The sequence below is a fragment of the Ailuropoda melanoleuca genome, chromosome 6 (assembly GCF_002007445.2).
Source record: "Ailuropoda melanoleuca isolate Jingjing chromosome 6, ASM200744v2, whole genome shotgun sequence".
In the NCBI taxonomy this organism is placed as follows: domain Eukaryota; kingdom Metazoa; phylum Chordata; class Mammalia; order Carnivora; family Ursidae; genus Ailuropoda; species Ailuropoda melanoleuca.
Window position 1 is genome coordinate 104,685,257 of NC_048223.1, and position 23,306 is coordinate 104,708,562.

At 51.2% G+C, this 23,306-nt stretch overlaps 1 protein-coding gene across 3 annotated transcripts in view; it reads right to left on the minus strand.

Annotated features, from left to right (window-relative positions):
- SH3PXD2A (SH3 and PX domains 2A) overlaps window positions 1-23,306 on the minus strand; it is a 232,944-nt gene that overhangs the window by 179,514 nt on the left and 30,124 nt on the right. For all 3 annotated transcript variants that reach the window (XM_034663218.1, XM_034663217.1, XM_034663219.1), the window contains exon 2: window positions 2,413-2,493. In XM_034663218.1, coding sequence (XP_034519109.1) covers window positions 2,413-2,493 — 81 coding nt within the window. The remainder of the gene's footprint in view (window positions 1-2,412; window positions 2,494-23,306) is intronic.

Consider the following 23,306-nt stretch of genomic DNA (forward strand, 5'->3'; position numbering starts at 1 on the left):
CCCATGCTTCACCAGAGGACTCATTCATGCCATGGGTCACATCAAAGAGACACTATCTCTCCTCCAAGCACCAGTCCTTCCGCTCCTGCCTCCCCCCACTTGCCGCCCCCTCAGGGCCGGTTGCCCTGGTGTGTGCATGAGATGGTCCATTCCCAAGGATCTCATATAGATTTGCTCATGTAAACCTCACAACAACCCTCCTGGGTGGGTACTATTCAGATCTTCGTTCCACAGATGGGAAAACAGAACCTAAGAAGTTAAGGCCCGTTTCCAGAGTTACACAGTGGGGCAGAGCCAGTAACTGTTCCTAGCAATGCGTCCCCAGTGCCTAACCTCTAAGCCACTCTCTCACCTCGACACTCAGAAAGGCCAGTTGCGAGGGCCCCAGGGACCAGAGGCAGTTAGCAATGCCTCTCATTCTTCCTCTGTAGGAGCCGCCATATTAAAATCAGTGACCCCGGTAAATAAGAAAGGCTTTCCAAAGTGAATGCCATTGAAAGTCATCATGTCACAAGTTCTGTAAAATGGGTTCACAAAGATGCTATGCTTGGCTCAAAGGTTAAATTCCGAAGAACTATCCCAACCCCTTTCCAGACTGCATCTACAGGGTGGGGATGACCCATGCGGACGGGCCTGGCCATGCTCACGGTGAGAGCCAGCACATCGCACAAGACGCTCCATGCCGTGTGTCCCAACACACAGGAAATAAGCCCTCCAGGCAAGGAAGAAGTGGGGGGAGCAGCATTCCTTTCTTGTGAGGTTCTGTAACCAGCGAGGGGGTGAGGGAACAGAACAGAAGCGGGGGAAGAAAAGCTCTGATTTGAGAGTTTCCGCTGGCTCGCAGACCCTCTCTGGCTCATCAATGAGTCCTTTCAGGGTTCCCTCTCCCCAACTAACTTATCATTTCCTGTCCAGCACACTACACCCATTGATGGGGTATCAGCAAATCCCACCAGTTTATACCAGAAAGGACCCAAGGAGACTGGACAGGAATGGGGGAGGTGAGGAGAGGAAGAGGCAGGAAGGTAAGGAATGGCTTTCCACCCCATATTGTTGGATTAAGACAGGATTTACTGGAATACAGGAAGCTGGCTCATCTTTGGCTCATCTCATAAGTAGAGTGATAAGGACAATGGGATAAAGTCAGGTACTTAGGGGCAAACATGCAGGCCTGGCCTCTCCAAGATGACTCATCACCAAAAGCCTACAAATGAAGGAGTGGACCTCGGTTGTGAGGGCCAGGAGTGTGTGTCTCTTCTTTGTGTTTTTACTGGCCAACACCAAGCTTATAGCTCTAAGGAAAAATCTAGAACCCCTCAGTTTTCCCTTTCTGGTACTGGAAGGGTTTCTGTCCAACTCACGGTGATTCCGCCTCATCTGGTACCTGACTCTGATATGGAGGCCTAGGCCCCCTGCTGATCATGTCTGTGACCCTCTACCCTGGGCCACACTGATTGGTCCAGAGAGGGCACCTGACCCAAATCAGGCCAATCCAAGTCTTCCCTGGGATTTTTCAAATTGAAACTAGGACAGTCAATCTCTCTGGTGTTGGGAACCAATAGATATGAAATTCAGGAGCCATTGACAGCCAAGTTCCTCAGAAATCTGAGGACACTCCCCAGGGAGAAGCAGAGAGTGGACACACACACAGAGCAGCTGTATTTTCAGGTGCTCCTGGAGCCCACTGTCTCACTCTCTTCTTCACCATCTGGCCAATTGCATGACCATCGCTGGTATCTTCTTCCAACCAAGTCTCCTATTTGTCTGAGCCAGTAGGACTGTAAAACTATCCCTTGTAACCCAAAGAGGTCTAACTAAGTTAGCTGGCACCAAGGGACGCGTCTGCAGGAGGAGCTGTGTGAACACGCCTGTGTATGTTAGAGAGTCGCACACACCACGCGCGTACACACACAGGGCGGCGAGAGCCTTACTCGGCAGACAGACACAGTGGTATGCCCAGTTTGTGTCTGTAGTTCAAGAAACTGCTTATTTTCTGTTTCTGTCTCTCCCGTGTGTTTGCTTTTCTTTGCCTGCAATGACGTGGTGGCTTGTGTCTCACCCTGGATGTTTACAGATACATGTCTGCTCATGCACACAGCACCCACGGCCATCTTCCTGCCTCTCCACCCCGGTTTCCTACCCCAGGCAAAGGAGGGTGACAAAGCTTGACTGTTAAGACCAACGGAGGAAGCCAACAAAGCCTGGCGTCTTCTTGCAATATTCAAGACTGAGCCAAGCCCAGCTAGACAAGTGAGGGTTCCTCGTTGGTCCCTCTGCTCTGACCAAGACACTGACCCTGAGAGCTCTGACAGGGGATCTCCAGATGAGTGAGGACACGAGAGAGGCCAGGTCACCAGAGACTCGGGCTGCTGCAGGTGAAACTGGGTACCATCTGAACTCAGACCAACTCACCTGCAGGTCAAAGAACTTGCTGTACCTCCGGTAGATGGTCTGGGACGTGGAGTCGGACCAGGTCACGTTGATGATGTACACCTGTGGGAAAAGGTAAGCGCAAATGAGTAGGTGACGAAGGCCGAGCTTCAAGCTGTGCCATTTACCATAACTGGGGGTGTCCCGTGGCCAGGGCCATTCCTACCTCCGTCCTCAGGACCCAGCACAGTGTCAAGTACCACACAGATGCTACACACATTTATTTAAATACACATACACACACGTGTACAAACACACGCGTGTACAAATATCTAGAAGGATATTCAATAAACTGCTAAAGATGATTATTTTAGATTAGGATTACAAGTGGTTTTCATTTCCTTCTTTTCATTTATATGTATTTTATACAATGAACATACATTGGGGTTGTTAAAATTTTCCGCTGGTTCTCAGACTTGTAAGTGACTGAGATCCTACAAGAGGTCTTCCCAAATTGCAGATGCTGCGCCCCACTCTCTGAAATTCTCCGTAAGTAGATCTGGGGTTTCAGGGCTCAAACATCTACATTTTATTTTATTTTGTTTTTTAAGGGCTTTTAAAAAATATTTTATTTATTTATTTGAGAGAGAGAGAGAGCACAAGCAGGGGAGAGGGGAAGAGGGATAAGCAGACTCCTCGCTGAGCAGGGAATCTGACACGGGGCTCGATTCCAGGCCCCTGGGATCATGACCTGAGCCGAAGGCAGATGTTTAACTGACTGGGCCACTCAGGCTCCCCTTAAAGCCTTAATTTTCATACAGCAATTTTAGGTTCACAGCAAGACTGAGCAGAAAGTACAGAGACTTCCCGTCTGCCCCCCCCCCCCCGCCCTCTCCCACCACTTGAGTGGTACAACTGCTGAAATCGGGCAACTCTCCTTTTTAACAAACCACTTCTGCTGCAGCTCATTCTCAGAACCCACCCTGAAAAGCACGTCAGGTGACCATAAGCATTTCAGAGATGCGCGATTCATCCCAGTATCCCCACGTCTTAGCTCAGGGCCAGGCCCAGAGCCAAGTGGGCGTTCAGAAAACATTTTGCTGCACTGAATAACCAAATGGAGCCTCTGGATGAGAGGCAGATTTGCAGGACAGATGTCCGTACATGTAAGAGTTGTAAACTTATCTGGAATGAAGGCATTTCCAGGACCCCATTCCCAATGTCACCCCACTTCCCGGGGCTCAGGCTCTCCGTGGCTGCTGCCTCAAGCCAATCTGGAAGGTTCCCTGGCCCAGGAGGTTGGCAGGCCTGCTGGCTGGAGAAGGAGAAAGTCCCCAGCCACACAATCTGGCCTACTCCCCCCACCATTTCTGTCCCTTTCACCAGAACACACACCAAAGGCACATCCGCCTGAGGAGGGCTCAGTGAGAGGGAGGGGTCCCCTCGACCTCCTCAGGGCTATTCTGCTGAACTTCCCCTGGGTGCCTGCTGTGATTCTCTGGGGTTAAGGGACAGCACTGAGACACAGTGAGACCCCTGCCTTGCTTCCTCCCTCATAAGAGACCGAGCGGCTGCATCCACAGCTGTGGTTCCCTTGCCAGGGCGCCCATCAGAATCTCCTGGCAGGCTTCATAAAAACTCAGATTCCAGGCGTCCGCCTAATGATTTGGATTCAGTAGGTCTGGTGGGACTCCAGCTGTGAGAAGAAAATGGCCGGCGAAGCCAAGGGTCTCAGCCACTGTGAGAAGGAAGGAATGTGAGCAAAGAGGAGGGACATTTAGATCCCTTGGCCTCAGGGTAGCTGAATTCACCGGATGCCTGGAGCAGGGCTGTCTTAGTCTGTTCGAGCTGCTGTAACAAAATACCACTGACTTGGTGGCTTAAACAACAGACATTTACTTCTCACAGTTACGGAGGCTGGAAGTCCAAGATCAAGGTTTCTGGCGAGACCCACTTCCCGACTTGCAGGCGGTTGCCCTGTCGCTGTATCCTGATGTGGTGAAGAGAGGGAGCTCTAGTCTCCTCCTCGGCTTCTAAGCGCACTCATCCCACCACTGGGGCTCCACCACTGGGGCTCCATCCTCGTGGCCTCGTCTAAACCTAATCACCTCCCAAAGGCCCCGCCTCAGATATCACTCTGGGGATTTGGGCTCCGACCTCCGAATGTGGGGGGACACACACGTTCAGTCCACAGCAAGGGTTCTGCACACAGAGCTATGGGGATTTACGTCTGGCTACTCAGTTAACCTCCACGCAAATGAATCCTCCACCCCTTCTCCCCCACCCGAGCCCCTCACAGAGTCACCTGGCTCAGGGCAGTGCTCGCTGTGAACTGAAGTCGAGGAGAAGGCCGTAAAGCAAAGCGAACAGCGAGAGCTGCACCCTGACATGGGGTATTGATGACATGTTTTATGTGACCTTGATAAGAAAGAACCTAAAGTGAAAGGCCATCCCTATCTTCACAAAGCCAAGATAAACCAGTGACTATGATTATAATAGACAGGGGTGTGCTTTGCTTTAGAGCATACGTAAACCTATATCTCATACAATTAACGGCAGAAGCCACTTAGGTAATGGCCACTTCAGGCAAGCACAGCATGAAGGTCTCACAGGCATTAGCTCCTTCAATCTGTGATGGAGCTACCGTTGTTGTCTCCGTTCTGTACAGGAAAGCCGAGGTTCGGAGAAGCTAGATAACTTGTCTAAGGTCACACAGCTAGTAAAATACAGAGCAAAGGACTTGAACCCAGGTCCAGCCAAGTGCAATCACCATGCTCTTAACCACACTGGACTATCTTCCTATATGTAGATTTAAGAGTGTGGATCTTTAAATCAAACTACTTAATCAGGACTGAAAGCCATCTTTCTTAATAAATCTCTGGGTGACCTGAAATGTCTGTGTCCCTCTTGCATAGGGGATGGACCTAGAGGAACATGGGGGAGTCATGTCAATTTGGAGCGCGGAAGAGGCAGAACTCGGGACCCAGACAGCAGTCCGTGGTTAGGAATGCTACAAAACCAGAGAGATGCAGAGGAAACCCTCACACACAGCTGGCTTCATGGACTGTGGCTGGACGCTCTGGGGTTTTCACCGGGGTTATAACCCATCCCATCCCCCCTGCTGCCTCCCGGCTCCTTGACCCCCAAATCCTGCCGGCTACATCTCCCCTCCCACCTGCATCTCCCCTTCCCGCAGGTCCCGGGCAGGGAGCAGATGCTGTCCATGGCCAGGCGCTGCCTTCCTGACCTCCGCCTGGGCGGACACACTATAAAGGGGCCCCAAGCGGCTACGCCCTCCCAGCAGAGAGCATGCGGGCCATCAGACAGCAGCCTTTCTCCCCGGCCAACCAAGCGGAACCCGGAGGAAGGGCTTAACTGGGGCTTAACATGACCCATGCTCCATCCTCTTCAGTAATTAGGGGCTTCCCTTCACCTCCCAGGGAGAATTAATTATAGGCTCACAGCCTCCGGCGGCTGGGAGCCTCCCCATCTGCAGAGGCGGAAACTCAGACCCAGGAGGGTGATTTACCAAGAAGAGGCACACACCCTGGAGTCAGTGACACCTGGGTTTCACTCTTAGGACTGTCTCAATTGGCTGTGAGAACTCGGCCTAGTCTCTCAGACCCTCAGACTCCTCCTCTATTCAACAGGCACAAGCTTGGGGTCCCCACTTTGCTGGTTACCATGGCAGGTGCGCTCACCTCATTAGTGCCAGAGCTGAGACAGGAGCCCAGACCTCCCAATGCCCAGGCTAGGGCTAACCAGCACACAGCCAGAGCACGCCCCGCCCCCTGCAAAAGTCCTTTCCCTTCACAGAGAACCATCTCTGTCTAACGCTTGATCTGAACCCACACCAAAGACAACCCTCTGGAGAAAAGCGAGAGGGCGGGGCAGCAGAAGTTGCCCTGTCATCCCTGCGGGCCACAGCCACCCGGCTGCAACATGGCCATGGCTTCCCCTCAAAATACATTTCTTTCCTTTTTGGGCAAAGGCTTGCACCCCGCTTCCCAAGCTCTGGGTGAGCATGAGATGACTCAGGTGCGACGGCGTGGAAATGAATTTTCACCCCAGGTTCTCCCAAACTTTTAGGATTTACCAGAGGCCCCCCAGTCTCCCTCCTGGACAAATGGTCTAAATCCTGAATTAAGGAAATGATCAGAGACCTCCCTGGAAACAGAAGCCAAGAGGTCTGAGGACAGTCTCCAGATCTTTTCTTTCATCTGGGCAGCCTCTTTCAAGTGCTGGTCTGCTTTCCTCCAAACCTTGAACATCCTAGATTATCGTTCCAGATGAGCAATGGATATGCCAAATTCCAGCCCAACCCATACAACCCCCCACCCACATAAGATTCTCAAGCATCTGGGAGCCGGTCCTGCCAGCATTGGAAACCCTAGTGATAAACCCCCCAAGAAAGAGCAGGTGGAGGGGAAGGGGGCCAGGGCAGAGGTCATCTGAGAAAGCCAGCTCTGTTTACCGGGCCTGCGTCAGGGGCCCAGATAAATTCTCCGCTGGCTGCAGGAGCAGCCGAGATAACATTACCGCACAGCTGGTTCTCAAGAAAGGTCTGCAATTAAACATCCTGCTTCCATACACTTTACTTGGGGTTATGTTTCCCGGGCGGAGTTTCCCTTACTCCGGATTTTAAAAACCCATGGATTCTATTTCCCCCATTTCTGGCCATTTCAGGCAGATGGCAGGCATCTAGGAGGCCTTGCTGTTGACCAGCAACTGTGTCCAGTTTCTGTCAGAGAGGCAGCTCCAGAGTCTCACGTTCACCTGCCCCACTTACCCTCTACTTAGGAGGGTCCCCACCACAGACACAACTGTGGAAACTCTCAGCAGACACCCAGCACGATGCCTTGTCTGACCAGCCCCCCCACTCTAGACCACCTTCCAGCCACACAGCTCATCAGGCCCAGAAATGTCTGAGATTCCAACACTTCCACAGTTTCCAAGTCTTGCTCCTTTCAACAAGAAAACGGCCAGGATGCCAATCAGACCCATGGTTTACCTCTAGGGCACTGAGAGTGAAGCCCAGCCCAGTTCCTACGGCAGGACATCCACAATCGGACCTGGGCTACAACCAAAGAATGACCCAAAGATATGGCCCAACCATTCTTAGAAGGCCTAGGACCTGGGGCGCCTGGGTGGCACAGTCGTTAAGCATCTGCCTTCGGCTTAGGGCGTGATCCCGGCGTTCCGGGATCGAGTCCCACATCGGGCTCTTCCGCTGGGAGCCTGCTTCTTCCTCTCCCACTCCCCCTGGCTTGTGTTCCCTCTCTCGCTGGCTGTCTCTCTGTCAAATAAATAAATAAAATCTTAAAAAAAAAAAAAAAAAGGAAGGCCTAGGACCTGCCCCATGTTTAATTAGAAAGGGCCAGCAAATACCTATTGCTCCCTGTGCTGACAAAAAGTACAGTTAGAGGCAAGGAGTTAGGGACTGTGGAAGAAACGTGTATCTTCATGGCACTGTGGCTCCCTTTCCTAAGGAAAGTCTTATTTTCTCTGGACCCCTGCCAGCTGCCCCTGGCCCCAGGCCAAACGGAAACTCAATGACAATCTTCCTTCACCTGCTCACACCATAGTCCATCAGGTGTCTAGGACTAGGGCCATTGCATACAGTTGTACAAGTTGTTCACTGCCCAAAAACTGCCCAGCCAAGGATCAAGTAGGGACTGACATCTCACCTATACGCTGCACCTGAAACTGTGCACTTTTGGCTGGAAGCTGTAGACACATAAAAAAAGGGGTGCCTTATTCTAATGCATATACAGTGCTTCTGGCCAGGATACAGCACACTGTTCCCTGGGGCGGGGGGAAGGGGCTGTCACTGCCTTTTAGGGCCCTTGAGGTCACAATACCTCCTCAGGACCCAGCTCTTCAACTCCCCCAAATCTTCTAGATGGAGTGATGTTTAACATTTGGGACCAAATAAGTCCAAATGTACACAGCCAGTAAAGGGGAGTTTCCATCTGGGAACACGATCATTGCCCCGCCTTCCAGCAGGAGCAGGTCATCATGCCGCGTTCTCCGCGAAGATGACACCGGCCAGTCTAAGGTACCAATCAGCTCTAACCTTCTACTCAAAGGGTTCCATGTACTATGTCTTACCCCCGGGAGGGGAGGAGTAGAACATGAGTTCCAAATCAGGCCAGACTGATCCTTGAGGTCCAAACTACCTGGCAAGGCAGAGGACCCCTGGGCTTCTGCCCCCGGTGCAAGTGGTGACAGTAAAGGCTGGGCCAATGCCCCCTTTCCTCCCCGCTGGGCCCACTGAGTCTCACAGTAAGCAGTGAAGGCCATGGTGTCAAAACTCATCTTGACTGTACCCAGATAAAAAGCCCCAGAATCCAACATCTGACCTGGGTCCACTAGCCTGGCAGGCCTGTGTCCACCTTTTGCCCCTAGTCTGATTTCCACAATTAGCCAGTGATCATATCTGCCTTTATTTGCTAACTGTTGGCTCAGAACAACCCAGCACTGAACACACGCTGTGTCCCTGCTGATTTAACACAGCTGAGTATGTCCCTCCCAGCAGTAAGGGCAGCAAACGTCTTCCCCAGCAGCCCTGGCCTCCGGGCCAGTCGCCAGTGCCAGTCCGCAGGGCACAGTGAAATGATGACTGACTGGTGGATCTACTGAGTGAAAAATCCATGGGGTTTGAAACACCAAAGAGGTCACAAACAGCTACACTTGGGGACTGTCCCCACAACCCCCAGAAGCAAATCCCTAGTGGCCAAGGGTAGAATACAAATACATCTGGCTCAGTGCAAGGGTCTTTGCCAACCTAAAACCCAGTCAGCAAATCAAGTTTAATAGTCTGTGGCTATCTGGCTAAAGTTTCTGCTCACTCCCGAGGTATATGGCGTCATTAAAACTCCAGCCCCTTCTCTAGGGAGGGTGCTTGTTCTTGGGGTGGGGAGCATGGTGATGCTGCCGATTTGGGGAACAAGCACCACCCAGAAGCTTGGACGTGGAGGGTGCCCCCCACCCCAGCAGGCACACGCACATGTTGACCACAGGGTTAATGACCAGGTGGTGGAACTTTTCCCTTGTTCAGACCACGCTACTCCAGGCTGGCTCCGGACCTCTCGTTTATGCAGCCGTCACAGTAAGTGCAGCAGAAGCGACTCCAAGAAGGCTCTGGGAGGGACGGGATGTATGCTGGCAGAATGTTCCTCTGAGAATTACCTGCCCACCAGTCACCAAAACATCACTGCCACCACTGCAGGCCTGTACCAAATGGCCCTCATCTGGGATAAAGGGCTTTTTAAAGCGGTTTGGAGAGGAGGTAGTCAGCGGCCTCCTGTACCTTATCAAACACCTTCGAGAGGGTGGGTGCCTGCTATTGTTTGAATGGATCATGGGCCTTGACTGTGTATTTATCTTGAAAGGCAGTGGGTAGGCCAGAGGGTCTGGAAAAAGCCTCCATATTACTCGTATCTCCACTTACTGGTGGGGATAACAGTAGCTACCTCACTTTGGGGTTGTTGTGAGTATTCGGTGAGCTAAACCTGTCTCTCACCACTAGCACAGAAGCCCTGAAGGCAGATTATGGCGTCCTAACGCTCAGCATGACACTGTAGGCCTAAGAGGTACTCACCCAATGTCCCTTAAGCAAGTGAAGGAACAAAACAACCAACAGACATTGAGTGAGTGCCTACCTAGTACCTGGTTTTGTGCCAAGCTACCTAGTACGTGGTTTTGTGACGAGGCAAAATCCCCGACCTCCAGGCTCTTACAGCTCAGCCTGACAATTCAAAGTTGGGAAACAAGGCAAGATGGAGTCATGGGGTGCCAAAAAGTTGGGCTCAGAAAAGACCAAAGGCAGTGTTGGCACCATGGAGGGGGAAGACAGCTTTGAAAGCATCTGATGGGTTTAAATTTTAGCTCTAACATTTCTCTGCTGTGTGGCCTTGGGAAGTGTCTTAACTTCTCTGAGTCAGGGTCTCCTTAACTGCAACGTGTGGCTTATAATGGGAGCTTCTCATTAAATATGATGATGGACATGGGGCGCTCAGCACAGGACCTGGCACGTGGCAAGCACCCAATGAACATTAGCTATTTAGACATCCAGAAAGAGAGAGAGAATCATCTTCTTTCCCTTTGCCATGAGACATGGAGCATGACACCAGGAATTGGAGCGGGAGGGGAGTGGGAAGTGGGAAACAGGGACACAGATGGATGAGGACGAACACACACATGCACACACATGCACACACGCAGGCACACCAGTAGCAGAACGAGCACTGGCCTGGGAGAGCAGAAGGGCAAACACTAACTGCGGCCTGGAGCTAGGAAAACAATGGCCGTCCTCGGAAGCCCCCCCCACCCCCTGCTGAAAGGATGGCAAGCTGTGGCAGGCCCCTCTGGGACGGAGGCTTTTTTTCTTCTTTATTTCACATTTCCTGGAGGGGAAATGAGTGTCTAAAGTAGGAGCTCCCAGGATTAACAAACCCTCCACGGACCTTAAAAGAAGGTCCAGCTGTCAAAGCTCAATGTATACAATCACCAGAACTAGGAGAGAAACAGCAAGAAGAGTCCGTTCTTAGAAACCTTTTTCGTATATACACAAACTATTGGTTTCATCAGGAAGAACAATAATGGCCACACCCACTTCATGGAGCACTTACGGTATTCCAGGCATTGCTAAGTACTTTATTCACATCATCTCATTTAATCCTTGTTACCATCTCTAGTCCACAAACAAAGACACCTAGAGAGGCAACTGGTCTACCTAGGTCATACTGGTGGCACGTCATGGAGCTCAGCTTCAAACATGGCGTTGACTACATAGCCAGACCACCTCAGCCTCTTCAATGACTACACCAGACTGCCTGGAACAAGGCAGAGTCCCTGCCCCAAGGCTCTGCCCTCATGCTTCAATCTGCTGCTCTGTCGAGAGGTGCCTTCACGTGTGGGTGATCTATTAGTCAGTCCTGAGGTCCCCCATGTGGCAGGCGGGTAAGAAGGTCCACATGGGGACGAGCACTATTTTACATGATCTGAGTTCATCACATCAGCTCCGTGAAAAGTTGTTACTCACTCTGAGCCCCACTCCCCATCCACAAAATAGGGGTGCTAATGATTGCCTCACTGTGAGTATTAATGAGAACACAAAAACCGCCACCAGTGCCTGGGACACTGTAGCCGCTCGATAATGTGACCTCCCTTTCCCATCCCCCCACCACCGCCTTCAAAGCGCCTGGCATGGTCTTTGACACTTAGAATTTGAGCCTCTTCCCTAGAAGTTTCTGGAGCTACCAATTAGCCCTGGGTCTTGAAAGGAACCCACTTTGGGTTTCTAAAGCTCTGGATGTGGTCCCTCCTCCACATTTTCCAGAGTCCCTGAGGGCGCATGGTTGAACCTTTGTACCTTCGTCCCTCCAACTGTGCCACCACCCTCTGGTCCCAAGCCAGCTTATCAGAGCAGACAGGTCTGACCGCCTTGCACCAGCAGGTGCTCCAATGGAGAGGCAGCAATAGGCAGTGGACATCTTGGCTAATGCCCAGGACCCCGGGGAGTGTGGCAGTGTGCCCAGAGTAGGGGAAGGAGGCTCACCCTATTATGAAAATGAGATAAACTCTAGATGCATATTGACACTCGGGAGCTAGAGTCCTAGAAACCTTAAACAAACGTATCCTCTCTTGAACCATAAAGACAGTCATGCTCCTGAGCTGCCATGGGGCTTGGATGCAGCCCAGTGGGTGTAGGAAAGGGTTAGAAACGAGGATTCTCACTCCACACACTCTCAAATCAATGACTGACCTGGGCCCGCTGACCTGGACACACACATCCTGTGAACGGGCCCCACTCCCTCGTCACACCCTAGAGAGCAAGGCAAAGGTTAACACACACAGCGTGGCTTCCTCTTCCTGGGAAACAGAGCAGCCGGGCAAGGCCAGAGGCCAGCGGTCTCCTCCACACACAGCGTGCAGGGGAAATGACCCCAGTGTTTCCTCCCCACCATCTGACACACTCACACCTTCCTCTCTGCTGTGCTCAGCAAAGCTTCATTTTTGACACAGGGCAAATAGCTGTCATTAGGAATTTTGTTGCAAGGGACAGACTGGACAATCGTTCTGGAAAGCATTTTGGCAGTCTCTATCCCAAACTTACATTGCCTTTGACTTAGCAATTTCACCTCTAAGAATTTATCCACACAAGTGTGTGTATGTGTAGGTGTGCATATGTGTGTACAAACTGCATGTGTTTATGTATGTAAAGATGTTTATGGCAGCCCTGTTTGTAAAAATAAGGAAAAAGCAAGGAATACTGAATGTCTGGCGATTTAAAAAATGGTCAAATAAATTATGATTCATACACCTGTTAAAGAGAAGGTGGCTCTTTCTGTGTCATTTTGGTAAAATGTCTACACTACACTGAGAAAAGAAAAAAACAGATAACGAAACAGTATGTATACAATATGATTAGATGTAGCTGGGGAGAGGTGTGTGTATGGGGGGTTTGTGTATGTGAATGTGCACGTGCATTTGAAAAGTCTGGAAAAAAATGCAACAAATTGTTAAGTGGTTATTTAGGTTGAGAGGAGAAACAATAATTTCACCTTACACTTTATACATTTCTATTTTATTTCTTTTGAGCACGTACGGCTTTCATAATTTAAAGCAAAGTTTCCATCTTATAAAATAATTGTGTCCTCTTAGCTAATGTCAGCTTCTAAATATTCTGCTAAAATCCACTGTTTGCTCATTCTTGGGGAGTTTTAGGGGATTTCAAGTTCAACGCCGAGCCCGTGAAATCAAAGTCTGCAACCCTGAGTACACATACAATCACCTGGAGTGCTTTAAAAACACTGCCTCCCCAGGCCTCACCCCCCACCCCCACCACACACCATTTAAATCAGAATCTTGAAAGATGGGGTGACATTGGTAGTTTGCAGGGCTCCCCAGGTGAGTCTACTGGTTGTTACAGGCCGAGAACCACTAAGGTGAAACAATACTAAAACAGCACTGAACTAGCTGAAAAGAATACTCATTAAACAGAAAGCAATATGATAGCATAATCTGTACTATTAACAGCTCTGCCTTCAAGAGGGCTAGTGAGAGAGCTTGTATTCGGTGATTTTTCAGAAAGTTCTGCCTCCAATTTTGGAATTCACCAGCTCGAACGGGAAAAGAAAACAAGGGGCTCATTTGTTCTGAGCCACGGCTGTGTTTCGCTTTCTTTGGCAGCCTGTGACCACCCTCACCTCCCCGGAACCTCCATCACTGACTGAGGGGTCAGAGTCCAGCCCTTTTTGGCTCCAGGAAGAACAGCTGAAAGAATTAGAGGTGCTGAACCCAGAAAAGGCATTTAAGAGACACACGACAGCTGGTTTCATATATTTAAAGGGCTACGAATATGGGAGGTTCAACTCCAGTTGTGCCCCAAAGAAAGGTGGTGGATAATAAGCACAAATTATAGGAAAGCGTGCCTTTGCCTAATGTCAGGAGGAACCTTCCAGCCAGAGTGGCCGAACGATGGCAAGGGCTGTCTTGCAAAGTGACAGGATGGTCAGGGCAGGAGATGAGGGGCCTCCTACCTGTGATGTTGCTGGAAAATTCCTTCCCACTCAGCCCTCCAACTTCCAACCCTCTGAGGCCAGAAGCACAAAGTTTTAGCAAAATCCACTGAGAATGCAACTCCTTTAACAAACAGTTTTCCGCTCTCAACACACGAGCCTGAGCACCAGCTGAGGGCCAGGCTCGGCACGAGGTGCTGGACAGATGGACAGTGAGCCAGACAGCCTATCCTCATGGAGTTGGCATGGGGAGTGTCGGGTGCACACATGATCATTTCTGACGGTCCGATAAACCTGAGCACAGCGACAGAAACTGGTGGCGGGGGAGGTGGCTACTTTAGACACATGGTCAGGGAAGGCCTCTCTCAAGAGTGGATATTTGAGTTGAGACCTAAACGCAGCCAGCAAAGCACTGCTCACCCACTGGGGAGGTGGGTGGGACCTCAGTTTGACTCAATCCAAAACTGGAAGGGAACTCACCCTCACATCATCTACAAAAGTTAACTCAAAATGAATCAAATACCTCCATGTGAGTGATAAAACTATAAAGGTCTTAGAAGAAAATATAGGTGCAAATCTTCATGACCTTGGACTAGTCAATGGTTTCTAGCATATGACACCAAAACCAGCAATCAAATAAATTGGACTTCATCAAGATCGAAAACTTTTGTGCTTCAAAGAACAACAGCAAGAAAGTGAAAATACAATCTAGAGGACAGGAGAAAATATTTGCGAATCACACATCTGATAAGGTTGTATCTGGAACACATAAAGAACGCTGACAACTCAATAAGACAAATAACCCAACTTAAAAATGGGCAAAGGATCTGAATAGACTTTTCTCCAAAAAAGATACACAAAGGGCCAATAAGCATAAGAAGAGATGCTTAACATAATTAGCCATGAGGAAGATGCAAATCAAAACCACAGTGAAATACCAGTTCATGTCTACTTAGGATGGCTATAATCAAACAGAGACTAGCAAGTGCTGGCAAGGATGTAGGGAAATTCTAACACACCACACACAGAGTCACCATATGACCCAGTGAGTCTATGCCAAAGTAACTGCCCAGGGGAAATGAAAACTCACACCCACACAAAAACTTGGATGCAAATGTTCGCAGTGACATTGCACTATAAAATATCACGTATAATAACCAAAAAGTGAAAACAGTCTAATGTCCACCAACGGATGACTAGAGAAATAAAATGATGCATTACAGGCACCTGGGTGGCTCAGTTGGCTGAGCGTTCGACTCTTGATTTCAGCTCAGGTTATGATCTTGGGGTCATAAGAGCAAGCCCCACATCGGGCTCCGTGCTCGGCTGGGAAGTCTGCTCGAGATTCTCTCTCTACCCCTCCCCCTGCTCACTCTCTCTCTCTAAAATAAATAAATCAATCTTTTTTTAAAAATGATATGTGTTACAGCCATACGATGGAACATTATTTAGTAACAAAAAGGAATGAGGGACTGACATGTGCTACAACCAAGATGAACGTTGAAAACATTATTCTAAGTGCAAGAAGCCAGACACAAATGGCCACATTTTATACGATCCCATTTATATGAGATGCCCAGAGTAGGCAAACCTGGAGAGATGTAATAGATTAGTGGTTGCCTAATGCCATGGGTGGTGGCATTAGGGGAAATAGGAAGTGAGTGCTAGTGGGGTTACCCCAAAAGGGAATGATGAAAATGCTCTAAAATTGACAGTGGTGATGACTGCACGTTATCTGCGAACATACTAAAAAACCATCGAACTTTATGCTTTAAATTGGTAAACTGTACGGTATGGGAATTATATCTCAATAAAGCTGTTTTGAAAAATACTAGAAAGGAAAATATGTCATTCTTAGTTAAGGGGTTCTTGCCAGACGGGCTCCATTTCTCCATCCTCTCAGCGTGTCTAATTCCTTCAAGGCCCAATCAGGACCCACTGCCTCCTAGAAGCCTCCCTGGACTGCCTCAGCCCTGGCACCCCCTCTGCCCCTTCATCTGGTACATAGCAAGCTTGTGCAGGTAAGGGTCAGGTCACGGCCATTAGCCTCAGAGACCAGTCCTGGGCCTCTGATCCCCGTGTCGCAGATCCCCAACACTGGCACGTAGTAGGTGTGCCTGGCTTAAAATGCACCTGGCTTCCCAGGCCCGGTAAGAAGAAACCAGGTTCTCTTCCACAGATTACTGGAAAAAACTGATGCCAAAAGCATCCTGCTCTCTTTGCCTAGAGAGTTCGCTGGCCCCAGCAGAGCCTGGCGTGCAGTAAAACTTTCCCAATCAAGCAGCAAAACTGGGAACACCATCAGCTCCTGTTTGGCTTCCAGGATAGAGAAACTGCATTAAAACCTGCTAACTCTGCTCTGATGCTGGAAGCGTCCACAGGAGGGTAATCATGGAACTAGGTGGAATCTGCTTACCTTCTCTAGAAACATATTTGTCTGTTCACGATCCTGACCCTGGAGTTTGGCCCTGCTTCCTTTCATCTGGTCCCACCCATCTCTTGCCCCCCACACCAGGCCTATTAGCCTTTCAGCCCAGGGTCTTTTCCCCCCTCTCCCCAAATCCTTAGGGGCTCATACAGCTCCAGCACCCACTTCAGCACCAAAGACCCAGATTGCCAATTTCATGTCTACACATTCCTCCAATCCATTCCCAGAACTGCCCTCAACTGAGTCACAAACCCCTTGCAAGCAAGTATTTTATCCTGACTTGCCTTGTTTCCCCTACAATATCTAAGGACACTGGGCACATGGTAGAGCCTCAATAAAGACTTGTCACTGTCGTCTGATAAAATTCAGTTCCATCCAGTAAAGAAATATTGAGGGCTTACCATGTGCTGGGTTCTGCATTGGACACTGGTGACCCGAAGTCAAATAAAAAACACTCCCGACCCCAGGAGAGCTCCCAGACTGGTGAGAAAGAGCAGCACTGGTGGATAATTTGCTGTGGAAGCTAGATTGAGAGAGATGCATGATCGTGGGGGATCCCAGATGACCGAGGCAGGGGAGAGCAGAAGGGGAGGAAGGCAGAGAAGCAGAGGTCAGAGTCGGAGTGTTGCTCAGGTGGGCAACCTGGAGCAGTTTGGGATTGGAGAGGGAGGGAAGAAGGGGCTTGGGGGAGATCTAAGTTCCGAAGGAGGAAGACATGAGGATAAAGGAGACTGGAAGGCGTGGAGGGGGCCCTGGGTGAAGAGAGGCGCCAAGGTCAGGTCAGGCTGGTCATGAGAGAATGAAGGTACGGAAATGCACGGGGTCTGGTAAGGGGGGAGGGGACACTTAGAGACTGGGAAATCTCCAGACATCTCCGGGAGACCCCGGGGAGACCACAGTCAGGATGCAGTGGAATGAGTGGAACAGATCTCCGGGGTTGGGAGTGGGGGGACCCCAGTTCCTGGCAGCGCATGGGGTGCTTGGCTGCTCGCTGCTGGGCGGTGCAAAGAGTGGCTGAAACCGAGGGACATTCGGTGCAGGAGAGGTGTGAGCAACTTTTGGGAAAGGAGAGGCACCAAGCACTAGAAGTCTGAGGCTTTGTTTTATGCTCAATTCACTCCCCGGGTCCAGCTCTGAGAGCAAACCTTATAAACGTCCCCTCCCTCCCCCAAACTTGGCTCAGAATCCAGAGCCATTTGAAATGAGGGAAGGGAGTACCAGGTCACGTCTTCTGGGCCCCCCAACCCGCTTCTCCCTGCCCTTTCCTGCTGCGAGGCCAGAGGAGACCCTCTTCTCTGCCACAGCCAACTCCAGAATGTCATTTGCTCCTGGGTCCCCTCAGGGAGGAGGAGGAGGGACCTGCCAAGCCGGCTGGAGAAGAGCCACCACAGCGCCCGGGGAAGCCTGCCAGCGGCCGCATCTGGCGCAGCTTCCCGCACTGACTCCCCATCTGGCCTGGGCTTGGAGGTGAGACGAGAAACACACAGCCGGCCTCCTCCCCCAGTGCCCCCCAAAGTCACGTCATCCAGGCATTCCCTGGGGGAGGGTGGCCCCCTCCCTCTGACCTCAGCCTGTTTCACTTGGCCAGAGCCCCCCTCCAGGGAGCAGGCCCCCTCCCCACATCTTCACTCACACCCAGGCCCATGCAGGGAAAGGCGTGAGCTATAGATTCCAGCCCTCCCAGGCCGCACACCAGAGCCCCACATTGGGGCCGCCCCTCTTAGCCCTGTCTTCTGAGATGCCAGCTGGGCTGCAGAGGGGGCTGGGGGTTGGGGTGCTCAGCCAGACACGGCAGCCCCCATCTTCCACGCTATGTGCGGACTCACCCTCCAGCTTCAGCCAAGGAGTCAGGGCTGGGGAAAAGAGACACGGAAGCCCCATGTGTGGGGTCCAGCAGCTGCCGGAATGAAATGTCAGCTTTGCCTCGAATTTGGTCTAAGATTTTGCACAAATTATCTAATTTCTCTGAGCCTCCATTTCCTTGCCTATAAACTGAGGAAACTGCTTTGGACAGTCTGAGCGAGGATTAAATGGGAAAATGCATGCAAAGCACTTAGCACACAACACCCAACGTGTGGTGGTTCATCCCTTTTATTCCTGGCTTGCCCCGGGGGCGGGGCCGGAGGAGACAGCCCCACACCGGCACCTGCCAACGGCCGGCTCCAGGTGCAAGGGGTAAATCTACGATTACTTTATTATTGATTTCGTCCTTCTTTTTTATTTTTCCGCTTATTTATTCCAGGAAGCAGACAACTGAACTTTTCTGTTTATTATATCTACTATACACAAAAGTAACATTGGTGAATTTGTTATTTCGAATATACTCCCTAACGGGGTGCTTCCCGTGCCGATGTAACCCCCAGTACCCCAAGCCCCCCACAGAAATTCTGGAGCTCTCATACACCCGCACACACACACGGGTTCCTCCCTGGTGTCCTGCCATGCACCCCACCCCACTAAATACCGAAGCAGTGGGTCCAGCAGAAAGCCCCCTGCCCAGCCATACGATCACATGCTCTCTGCCCAGGCGCAGTGCCCAGGATTGGGGTGGAGGTGAGAGCCGCACAGTCATACCTGTTAAGAGTGGAGAACCCCAGGAAGCTCAGAGCACACCCAGGACAGCCCCTCGGAGGGAGGGGGGGACAAAGAAGCTTGCTTCCAACTCACAAGCTCAGAGAAAACTGATCTAAATGCCTCCAAGCTTCCTTAGAGACTGTTCCACCACCCTAGGAAACAACCCTCTCAATCCGGAGTAATGAGTTGAGCCACCGACAGAAAAGTTTTAAATGGGCCAAGAACGTAAATAGGCATTTACCAAAAAAGAAATCCACATGGCCAATCCATCCATGAAAAGAGACTCAACCTCATGTGTGAATGAAAAAAGAATTCAGAGCTACAAGACATTATTTTTCTTTTGCTGACTGGCAAAACATTCACATTTGTTAAGTCCTGGTGCTGATAAAGGTAGGAGGAAAGAGATATGTCTCCTACGCTGTAGGAGGGGTGCGAATTCTTTCAGGAGGGCCCTTTGCCAACATACATTAAAATGAGAAATGTAAACTCTTTGACCCACCAATTCCCCAGCTAGAAATTTATCCTGGGGATAAACTCACAAAAGTGTGTCAAGTTGTATGTTCAGGAACATTGTTGGCAGTATCCATCAAGTTGTTCCAGGATATCCTTGGAATTAAATTCTCTGCAACTGTCCCAAGAGCAAGAGCATCTAAGTTTGCCCATAGGAGTGTCAGGCCAAGGGAGAAGAACAAGGTGCAGGAGAATCAATCCTTTTTGCATAAATACTCTTAAGGCAGAGCTGGCTTAGGAAGGGGCCATTCCTTACCCTGGCCTTTATCCACCTGGCTTTAACCCTTCCCTTAAAGGGCTGGGATCCTGGTGCTGGTGGGCCAAGCCACAGAGTAACACAAGTTTCACGGTTTCGTGGCACCTTAGGAAGGGACGGAAACCATCCTAGCAAGTTCCAAGCAGGCCTGATGCTGGAGGCAGACACACACACACACACACACACACACACACACACACACACGAGCTCCAGGCATGAACAGTGCCTCCATTTCATAGAAGAGGATGCTGAGAGCCTGAGAGGGTGCGTGACTCGCCCAAGGTCACACAGCCAGGATGTAGTAGGCTTGGATTCCAACCCCTGAGTTCTTTCCGGCTTATGGCATCTTCTCAGGCCTCATATTATGCCTCACCAACTCCCGAAAAGCTGAGGGAGCCTAGGGATCCCAGGGAAAGGGAGGCAGGGAGGAGACCACAGAGAACACTGAGCTGAGGGAAGGAGGGTAAGCAGGAAGGGGGGCAGGCCTCAGTTGGACCAGCCCAGCCAGGCCAGTCTGCTCGCCAAGGCCTCACTCACTACTGCAGGGATGAGAAAAGACATGTCAGCACTCACACCCCGACATCCCCACCCGGGAGTGCTCCCTCCTATCATCCTCGGCCAGCTGGTGGCCACTCCCCAGCCCCTAGGAAGAAACTCACAGGCTTGCCAGGTTATTCTGAAAGTTTGAAGCCTTGTGGAATGTGCCCGATACAGTGCTCTCTGGGGCAACCTCTCCCCCATGGACCCTCCAGGACCACATGCCCTCCTCCCTCTGCAGAAACGTGCAGAGGATGGAGGAAACGTCCAGTGGGGCCTGAGAGGAGAGAGGGCAGAGATGGAGTTTGGCTCTGTCAGTGGCTTTGGCCATCTTCTCTCACTCTGCTTCGGGCCTCAGTTTCTTTGTCTTTAAAATGGGAAGACGAGGGAAAGGGAGGAGTTGGGATATGGCCACGGTGTCTCGCTCCACTTCTAACATTCTCTGTGCTCTGGGCTTTTCCATGGCTGGGGGAGGCTTAACGAGGAATGCTGCGGTAGGCCAGAGCTCAGCCCCTGCTGCCCACAACTCTAGCTTCCAGCACAGAGGCTGGGTCTGATGGGAGGGGAAGGTGATTTGAGGTCAGAGGCCGGGCTTTGTGTCCAGCTCAGTCACCACAGGCTCTGTGACCTTGGGCCTACGCGTGCTTAGGCTCTAGAGGAGGTCGGGGCGGCAAGTAAACAGTCAGCAAGGCTGAGAACAGGCTGCTAGTCTGAGGGACCACCACCCACCCCGTCCCCACTCCCAGGTCCTGATGCTATCCCCTTGACACCAATGGGAGTCTCAAAAGAGGAGCTGAGTCCCCTGCTTGTCAACCACAACTGGAGAGGGCCAGTACTGGCCAATCGGAGAACAAGAGAATCGGACTCTTGGGACCAGAAAGGAACCCAAAAGGTCACTGAGCCCTGCCCTGGGCTTGCACATCTCCAGCGGTGATGGGAAGGTCACAAGCAAGGCAATCAATCCATTCGCTCTCTGGGCATCGGACCATCAGGACGTTCTCCCTTACATTGATCTAATCTGCTTCATGCTCACGCCTGCCCAGACCTACTAGCTCTGCCCCTGGGCCACAGGGAACAGACCAAACTCTCCTGGAGGAGGTCACTGCACACCCCCTCTCTCCCAGTGCCTTCTCTGCTCAAGGCTAACCTCCCCCTTTCCTCTGGTTGATCCCCGTGACAGTCCTGGGTCTTCCACTGTCCAGGATGCCCTTCCTGTGCCCCGCTCTCCCACAGGGCGCACTGGAGCCCCGCCCGCCCTTCCAGGTGCACACACACTGAGAGGACAGAAGGGAAGCAGGCTCTGCCTGCCTCCCTCCCTCTGCACTTCCTAAACCCTGAACTTGGGGGAGTGCATCCTAAGATAGGCGAATGCTGTGGAAGCAGGCCAGGCTGTGTGCAGTCGCTCGTGCCGCTGACTTCCACCGAGCTTCCAGGGAGCCCAAAGCCTGACGCCTCACCCTCCTGCTCCCATGCAAACCAAGCCCCTGCTGCCTGCACGTGGCCCATCGATTTCTTGGACCAAAAAACCCTACATATGTATGCCTATTCAAGTACAATCTTCTTCAAGGTAGTTTTGGAAGCTGGCTTGTGGTCTGAAGCACTCTCTCTCCTTCCTCCCCGTGTCCCCTGTAAATGTGCGCAGGATGACGTCACAATTCCAAGTCGTGGACATTTTTGGTCAGAGACAGAGAACAGAGCCCTGTGGCACACCACTAGAGACACTCCTTCAGGTCAACACGGACACACCTAGTTGACTTCTGTATGAAGTGGAGAACAGGAGTGCTCCGGGGGAAATCATAGTTGTATATAACAAATTGTTTTATTTTTCAAACCGTAAGAGGAGCTCTCCATACAAAAGAATCGTCAGCGAGTTTTTTCACAAAACAAGAAATCCTCTTGTAAATTAAATAAATCAATTGACCTGTTTTGTGCATCTAGAGTTTCATGAAATCTAGCTAATAAAGGGGCCTGCATGTGCTCACGCCTCACCGCGTGCTGGACTTCTGACTGAGCATTTCAGGCATAAAGGCACATCCGTGATACTGTCCTTCCCACTTTGCAAGCAAGGGCACCTGGCGTCTGAGTGGTCGCAAGACTTGCCTAAGGTCACATGGATGGAAACCCAGAGGCGTGGCCAGGTCCGTTGGACTCCGAAACTTTTGTTCTTTCTACTGCACAAGGCTGCCTCTCCATTTTTCTTAAAGAAGCCTTCACTTGGTGATGTGCATTCTGCAGACTGAGCCCAGAGCCCAATCCCAGGCACCCCGTGTGCTCCCCAGCTCCTTCCTGCAATCAGACAGCTCCAGACCTACTGGGAACACGGCTGGCACTGAGAAACAGAGAAGAGCCCAGGATTTCGGTGGAATCGGCTCCCAATGCTAGGCACTGTTCCCCTGGTGAGCCCAATTCCTTCTGGTGCCCCCTCCCCCAACACACTTCAGAACACAGGCCCACTTCTGTTCAGGGTCTACCAATAAAGCAGGTCCTGCCCTAAATTCAGGGGAAAGGGGCATTCCTGGGCCTCCCCCTAACTACCTATAAAATGGGTATCGCAATAACAATGGGGAACTGCCTGCACGGGGCTGTGGTGAAGGCCCTGAAACACCTCGCTCCTTCCCACCACTGAGCCTGTGCCAAGTGTTGCTCCTTCTGCCTGGAACGCCCTTCTCTTTCCTTCCAAATTTGCGGAGCTGCCTCCTGTTCGTGCTTCAGAGCGTCCTGTTCCTTTCCAGGCTGTTCCTGATCTCAGACGATGGCTGCACGTCACCCTCATGAATGCCGGTCGTCCCAGCCAGTCTGCGAGCACCTCCTCTCCTGTATGTAATTGTTCTGATGCACCCACAAATCTTCTGCCCCTGACATGGAGCCTGGCACACAATGGGTCCTTAAGGGTGTTTGTTGGAGAATGAAAGGAGATCACATGAGACAGTGGACATCAGCAGGCTTTTCACAAAGCCAACTTGGCTGAGCCGATGCAGGGGGCTTATATGGGCAGTATTAGGTAATGAGGAGATGCTTCAAGGAGGAGCCCGGGGCACCAACAAAATGGGAACATTTCAGACTGGGCAGGGGGAAGGGAGAAACAGAGGGCACGGAAGTGACCAGG